At 29.9% G+C, this 8,814-nt stretch overlaps 1 protein-coding gene across 1 annotated transcript; it reads right to left on the bottom strand.

Moving 5' to 3' along the window:
* Window positions 1-794: 794 nt before the first annotated feature.
* Window positions 795-8,479, bottom strand: LOC135958196 (uncharacterized). The gene is made up of 3 exons (XM_065509078.1): window positions 7,785-8,479; window positions 4,726-5,492; window positions 795-2,418 (listed from the first exon to the last, which is right to left on the bottom strand). The coding sequence occupies exons 1-3, from the start codon at window positions 7,785-7,787 to the stop codon at window positions 1,932-1,934; spliced, it is 1,257 nt and encodes a 418-aa protein (XP_065365150.1). The 5' UTR covers window positions 7,788-8,479; the 3' UTR covers window positions 795-1,931.
* Between the last annotated feature and the right edge of the window lie 335 nt (window positions 8,480-8,814).

An 8,814-nucleotide genomic window follows, 5' to 3' on the forward strand; every position in this document is an offset into this window, starting at 1 on the left:
GAGGATCTCAAGTGAGATTCTTCCGTCTCTCCGAATGATTTTGTAATCACTGGAAGTCGAGAGTCTACAATCCCTGGTTAGCTTCGTTTCCTGAATGGCGGCAATGAATTATCAACATGCATACAATTGGTGATATCCACGACCTTATTTCTAAGACCATTACAGTTTAACTGCATGATCTTAAACGATACTTGGGAATCCCCGAAATGCCAAGACCGCCGTGTATGTTGCTGTTGAGGTGGTATATTTAATATACTTGGCAATTGAGGTGGAATTCTTGCCGGGGTTTCTTGTTGTAGTTGAGGAAGAGTGTGTGGTGTCTGCACAGCACTGTGCGGGGAAACAGCTGTACAAACCGAAACAATTGGTTGTTACAGTAGTTTTTTACATAAATGTTTAGAATAAGGGAAAAGTGAAAAAATAGAAGGAATGGGATTTTTCTTCTGTATACAGGATAAATTGTATGGCGCAAATATTAATCCGCAAACTATATGTTTATTTATTCTAGGTCCTTGGGATTTGGTGAATAATCTTGCCACATGGCTGAAACTGGCTTACTGTGGTGCAAGATTGCTAACACGATTACTTACTTGCTTTTATTTTCTTTGTATAAAGCAGGTGAGTGAAATTCGATTAGAAGGTAAACTTTTTCGAAAACCAATTTTACGGCAAATAAATTCGAAAGAAAACATTTTTGAAAAACTATTTATACAGCAAATAAATTCTGAAAATTAATTACAAAATAGCCCCTACAAATTTAAATGTTTTTAAAATACGTAATAAAACAACAAATATTTGTGTATATTGAACATATAGAAAATGTATGTAAGTAGTTTATTTTATTTTTACACATGTGTAATGTATAATATGTATGTATTTCATTTTTATTCGAATATTATATTTGCATATAATATTGTAAAGTTAACTATGTTTAATATTTTGTTTTAATGATGAATCACACTTGAATTTTGATATTATTAGAGACAAATCATATTCGTTAAAAATGGGTTTATTATGTTACGTATAATGTGGTGAGGAAAATTATGTTTAATTAATGAAAATGGATGGGTAACTTAACTTGGAGTATTGCTAAATATTAATCAATAAAAAAAATTACTACAATACAAGCAAAGTATAAAAAAAAAATAAAACAACGAAGTAAGTTTCATTACACTAAACTAACATACTAATAGAATAATTATTAAAATTTTTATAATTATTATTACATTTTTACAATTTGTAGTGGTTCTTTTTAGAAAGTCTTTTTTTTGCATTTAGATTTTGAAGAAAACATTCAAACGAATAATTTAAAATTAAAAAAAAATTAAGAAAATTATAAAATGTGGTTAAAAAATATTTTTAATTTTCCAATTACAAGTACAAATTCCAATTTTATATAGATATTAAATCAATATTTTTTTTATAATGAAATGTAGTACTCTTTTAAAGCATAACAAGTTCAGTTCTTCACTTACCAGACTATATATGGGAGTATTTGTATCCACAGTATGCGAAATAATTATAAGAACATTTCAAGTAGACCTGGGGCAAACTTGATATTGGTTAAAAATTCTAGCCAAACAATTTTAATTTGAATGAGCATAGCCAAATTTAATAATATTTTAATATTAATAATGTTAATATATGTTCGTATTATTATTTCACAACGTGTTGACTGTTTCATAAATTATTACGTTATACATATTATGCAAAGTTTGCAAATATTATTCACAATATATCATTTCTTTAGGATGATACAATTTCAAAATATGTATGTTTTCTTTTTTACAAGAAAAGAAAAAAAATTATGTATGTATATATAAAAAATAATCTATAAAATGTATACTTGTATCATATTGTATTTTAACATGTTGTAGTTGTAAGTAAATATTGTAAACTACATAACATGCATACATATGTGCATGTTCTGTTTATTCCATAGCATAATCATCCCAATTATACCAACCACCTGTTGTTGTTGATGATGATGTCGATCCACTCATAAAACGAGTAAATGTATGAAGATTACGGTTATCCTGGGACATTTGATGATTATGGTTTGGCGGTTTTATCGCTTGTCTTTCCATTTGTGTGCTATCAAAACGATTTAGGGGATTGCAATTATTTAACAATTCTGTTGTTGTAGTTGTTGCATTGGAGTAGGTGCTGGTGGTGGTATTGGCGTAGCAGGATGAATCTGATGTCGAGCATGTGGTGTTGTTATCCAATGTTGCATCATCGTCATCGTGATTTTTTTTACGTTTTAAAATGGCAGCATGAAGTTCTCTAGAACAACTGTGGCCTCGTGACTGTGCACGTTGTACTTGTAGAATGGGTTCATATTCATAAAGTTGACTAATGTAAAATCGATCCAAATCAGCTTTCTTATAAAACTCTTTAAGGCGGGCAAAGGCATTACTGTGAAGAAGAACAAAATAAAATATTTTTATTTTTACAAAAATTTAAAAGCCTTATTCATAAAACAAATTTTGTTAGGAAATTTAGTTTTTTTCTTTATGAGAGAAAAATTTGTATTTATATCTTTTTATCAGATTTAATCAAGGTTGGCTACCGTTACCGAAATATATGATATAAACGATTAACGACATATTTCTATTAAACTATTGGATGTATGACTTAAAAATGAGTTATTTTTTTTAATGTTCAAAATAACTGATCATCGTTTTATGTCAAGAACTAATCAAGCCAATTTCGGATACTCTGTGCTGTAGTGAAGCGTATACCAGAGGACGCGTTCTGCATCGATCGAAACAAATAGTAGTCAGACGGGGCATGGTCTGCACTCTAAGGCGGGTGAGGCAAAACTTCCCAACCACTTCTTTCTAAATAGTTTTTAACAGGTATTTCATGCAACATGTGGCATGTTCTGGTCGTTTTTCGGTCAATGCTCACTTCAAACGAATTAGTTGCGTTCGGTACAGGATCCCCGTTATGGTCTGGCCAGATTTCAGCACCCTTTTGGTCCCATCAAATATATAACATGGATATGTGTCTTTGGTGTTGATGCGGCTGGTTGGCCGGCTTCACATACGATATTTTACGCTTCGGTTTATAGTTATGGATCCATTTTTCATCGCAAGTAATGATTCGGTTCAAAAATTATTTTATTTTATAGCGTTCAAGCAGAATTTCAGACATACAAAACCGTATATTAAGGTCTCTCAGCTTCAATTCGTATAGTACCCAATTTCTCTGCTTATGGATGAATCCTGCTGCTTGCAAACGTCTTGAAATTACTGATTTTTGTAGCTCCCAATGATTTTGCAAACTCTTGTTGAGTTTGACAACAATCAGCATTGGGCGCCCGCCTTTGATCTTTGTCTTCCATGTAAAAATCACTTAGAGAAGTAAAGCAAAACTTCCGCCATATGACGCTTTGTTGGCACAAAATTCGACATTTTCGAAGCAAAAGAAAAACTTTTTTTACACTTTAATGAGCATAAATGACAGATATGTACCCTTAAAAATGTCATATAAGTTATTAAAAACGTAAACCGCGTCCAAAACATATGCCATATATTGTAAATCCCGCATTTTTAAGTCATAAACCCAACTATTAGTTAAGCCATAACCCTCGTTATGGATTAACTAATAGTTATACTGTCGGTTAAAAATATTTTTGTATGAAAACTGTCAGTTTAACTATTAGTTAATACAAAACCAGAATTCGTGTTACTGGGGGTTAGAGCATATAAATAATATTTATTTTCTTCCATTACTTACTTCACTTTGAATATTTCAAATTTAAATTCGAATTTTCGAACATATCATACATTTCAAATACTTTAAAATTCATGAAAATTTTGATTTAGTGATTATTTTAACAGCTTTAAAAATTTTTCGAACATAAGTTTGAATTTTCGAACATATTTCTTTGTCATCAGCTGTATGCATAATCTAGAGAATATTTCTACAACTTTAAAAATTTGTTGAACATAATTCATGAATTCCAAATATCTTAAAAATTCAGTTAAAAATTGTGATCTAAACATACAAATTAACATTTCAAGTTAAATAAAAGTTTTATAAAATACAAATTTTTGTTTTAAATAATTGAAATTATTGAAATCTACAAAATCAACTTATTTTCAATTTTTGCAAATTTTATTAATAATTTGATGCAAGATTTAATTACCGTTATCATTAAATTACCGTTACCGCCAAGCTACCATTACCGAAATAACTGCAATTAAGCGCAGTTATGATCTTAGGCGGGGCTTTGGATCTTAGAGATCAATGGTCGACGGTAACTAGGCAGCGTTCCTCCGAACATTAACCACAAACAGCAGAGTTATCGGTTATATTCAAAGAGAAGATGGCTCATAAACATAATCTAGCTCAGAAACCATTGGAGACATTTTCAAGACATGTTATAAGGAGAGGAAATTTTCACCAGATAGAAGGTGCCCTGATGGAAGGTAAACACATTTGACTCTTATAATGTAATGTAGTTAAATTTAAAATGTTGTTCAAAAATAAAAGAAAATGTCAAAATGGTAGTGGTTTGGAAAGAGGGACAAATATATATCACACCCGTTGCCTATTGAAATGTGATTTTTCTCTCGCTAAAGTTAAATTATAACTAAATCTGATTATTAATTGGCATTTAATCAATAAGATAAAATCCAGTAATTAATCATAAAATTACAGATATTTCTTCCATATTTATTTCTAGTTAGATAACTTAAACAATTTATAACTTACCTAAAACTAATATTATGTTTATACATCAAATAAGCAACAATAATTGTTAGACATTTTTGTTCGCCACCATTACAGTCAATCACCAAGATCATGCCACCGGCTTGTAAGGCTTTATTGATGAACTTAACCGCTCTATAGCAGTTTGGTAAAACTGTGGTTAAGTAAGATTTTTCGCCAAAATTTAAGTCAATCACTTTAAATTCTTTGCTAAAACTTAAATGGTTTACGGCACTGGGCGGGCAATAATAATCAAATGCATTTAAAGAGGAACTATCGTCACGTCTAGCGCCATGTGTAAGACTTTTTGCCTTTTCATTATTCATGGAACAGAGTTTAAAAATGTCGGGTTGCTGATTTGGATAGTATAACTCCTGTATATGTTTATCAATTATGATGATGTGTGTGAATCCACGGGCGCGCAACTGTTCCTCTTTCCATGATATAAAATCTTTGGTCAAATATATACCAGGCATAACACATTCTACCAATAATTGTGATTCTGGGTTTTCAGATACCAACTGCTGTATGGGGGGTAAATTTAAATTAGTATTAGCATCAAACATTGTATTTGTTTCTGGAGTTCTAGCGTTTTGTGCGAGTGGCAATGTAGACATTGTTGACTGTTGGTTACTTAATGAGCTTAAGCCTTGTTGTTGTTCTTGGTGCGATAATAATGAATTTGTTTGTGTAGTTGTGCCAGTCTCAAATGACATAGTATCAAAGTTATTGAAATTTTTCGATGCCAAAGAAAAGATTTTCGGCAGTGTCTGAAAAAGAAATAAACAAATATTTGCTATATAGTAATTCCAACCTTTATTGATAAGACATTTTATAAAATACATGAAATTGTATGTATAAATGAAACGAGTTAATTAATCATATAGTAAATGTTACAATTTCTCGAATAATTAATAGTAAAAATGTAATATTTCTATATAGTGTAGTATGCGATCACCCAGTTCCATTTCCAGAAAAAATGTCTGTGGGTTAAACTTTTTCTATAGAAAAATCGTTAAAAAAAAAGAAAATATTCTAAAAAAGGCTATTATGTAGACAATGTTCTATAGACAAACTGATATAGAAATTTTCTGTATCAAGAATCTAATATATAAAAATCTCGTGTCACAATGTTAGTGTTAGAACTCCTCCGAAACGGCTCAACCGATTTTTATGAAATTTTGTATGTATGTTTGGTAGGTATGAGAATAAGTCGTAAAGTATATTTCATACTGCTAGGTCATTCTATCCAAAAAATTGTTTCGCATTTATTTTATTTGGAATCAAAAAATACATATAACCCCATATTTACACTTTTTTAATCGCGATTTAAGTATTTTAATATTAGCAAAATATCCAAATAATTCAAACAGAACGAAACGGTTCTACCGATTTTTATGAAATTATGTATGTATAATTGGTAATTATGAGAATAGGTCGTGGAGTATATTTCATACCGCAGGAACCAAAATATTCACTAGAAATGATTTGTATGGCAGAACAACGTTTGCCGAGGCAGCTAGTATTTTCTATAAAAAGCTATTACACAGAAAATTTTGTGAAAACTGTTTTACGGAAAATTTTCTGCATAAAAAAGAATTATACAAAATTTTTCTAGATCTAGAAATTGTTCTATAAAAAGAATGGTACAAACCATGATACAATAATCCTAGAATGTAGAATCATTAGGGAGAGTTTTACAAATATTTTTTTTCTGAAATTGTTAATGAATAATTATATTTCGTAAAATAAATTTTTGTTTGTATCAAAATAAACATGTTAAATCTATTAAATAACGCGAAAACAAAAAAATAAGTGAAAAGTTAAAATCTAGAAATAATTTAATTTTTTTGTTGGCATTTATTTTGGTTTTGTAGTTGTATAATTGAGAATGTATATTCTAATGAGTCTACCTTATATTGTTGTGTCATGGTTAGAGTTTTTCTTTTCTCGCACTTCATTTTGTAATTTTCCGGGATAACGGGAATTCCCGCCTTGAACAAATTATTCCATTTTAAGAATGTAGACTTCGTTAAATATTAAATCAACCATTAAGTAAAGATGATAATTAAAACTTGAAGAAAAGACAATAATATTCAACAAAATTCAATTTCACGGAATAGAATTCTGTGACAGCCGTGAACATTCAAGAGTTTTTGGAAAATTTTAAATAATGAACTGGTTATTGGTCTATTTGGGCTAAATCTTTTTTCTTGTATGAATCTTCTACATTTCTTTTGGAGCCTTAAGCTTCTTTTAGAGAAAGTCAACAAAATTTAAAAAAAAGTACGATTGTATAATTCCATGAATTGTATCACAATATGTCTCAGTAACTGACCACCACTGCGCAGATTTCAATTTTGGGGGTAATTTAGCGTGGGATAGCCTTGATTTTTCTAACAAAACGGAGCTCTTCTATCTCGGTAAGCTTCTTTGGCTGCCCAGTTTGTTTTTTAAAATCAATTCGATCCTGGTTTTTATATCTTCGGATAATGTCATCGAAGGTATTCGGATTCATATTCAATATTTCAGCAATATTTTTTTCCTTTTTTGTAATAAACAAAATCACTAAAAATGTGAGAGATCGATTAATTATTTTGAGAGATATTTACGATTGTGGCGGGACGTAAATGAGTTCCAAAATGAGTTAAAGATATAAAAAATGGTTAGAAAGAGCAAACAAATTTTTCATAAAAATTATGAATCCGGCAAACTACTAATCAAGTGAGGATATGATAGGTTAGGTTTAAACATATTTGAGAACCGCTGTTAATTACGGTAAACAAAAGCAAAACAATGATACAAACAAACACCTTAACGAACGACTATAAAACGCTTCTCTATTAGGAGAAAACAAAAGAAAAATACACAAACAAACTAAACATAATAAAAGAAATACAATAAAATCATAAGACAAAATAGTTGTGCAAATGAAATCTAAAATTGTACTTGACCTCGTTACACATGTAAATTACAGAAAAAAAAAATTAAACAATTTTCAATAGAAATAAAAACACGGATAAAGAAAAATAAAAACATAAAAAAAGAAAAATGTCACTTACCATGGTTTAGTTGCAATGTTCCTTTTTTTGCATGTACCTTTTCCAAATGACAAACTCAAATACTGTTTATTATGCAAAATGTATACCCGGTAGTAGTAGGATTTTCAATGATTTATTTATAAAAAAACTGCAACATTTCACCTTTCTAACGAGACCCACTTTGTTGCATGAGAAAAAGAAAACTTGTCTTCGTACGTATTACTGAAACAGCCTGTTGTCTGCAGAAAACACACACTCTTTCTACTTTTTTTTTTTTCTTTTTGTCGATTTGGAAAATTTTGTTTCCTTGATGGTCTGGATTTTGTTTTATTTTCTATCAGAGATAAAATTTTAGGATTCACCTGGCACTAGACATGTCTGCCCTGCTATGCGGTATGTTCATATTCGTGTTTCTGTTGTGTCTACGCTATGCTTTTTCGCGCAATTTTTTTTCTTCTTTTTGGTGGTAGTTTTCTTTCCCGTTTTGTTTTATTTTTTCTTTCAATTGTTGTTGCTTGTGCTACTTTGGCGTAGATAAAAATTTCACCTTGTTAGGACTTTTTTGTTTCTAGTCAATTTTCTTCATTGCAATTTAATATAATGTATACTGTTTGATAGTTTTATGTTTCACCGCAATTTTTGTTTATTTTTATATTTATTAACGCGTAATTTACTTATTTTCATAAAGCGATATTTTTCTTTAAGACCGTGTACAACAATAAGCTTCCTCTTTTTTGCTCTTCGTCTATTTTGACATTTGTCAAACGAGTCTCGTTCGTACATGTGGTTTGTATTTTAACTAACAGAGTTGCATTTTATATATAAGGCATTGCCAGATTAATATTGCCAAGTGAATTTAAATAGAAAAACCGTTTTAAGGTATTAATTGAAAAATACTGAACTGAAGAAGATGATATAAATTTTAGCTTATACTAAGTTCATACATACTTGCTGTCAAAAAACACCATCTTTTAAACACGACTGTATATATATATTTATTGTGTTTTCTTCTTTGGTAAGTTTTTCTTTAAAATTGCATTCGTAAGCACTG

Source organism: Calliphora vicina, chromosome 4 (genome assembly GCF_958450345.1).
Source record: "Calliphora vicina chromosome 4, idCalVici1.1, whole genome shotgun sequence".
Lineage (NCBI taxonomy): Eukaryota > Metazoa > Arthropoda > Insecta > Diptera > Calliphoridae > Calliphora > Calliphora vicina.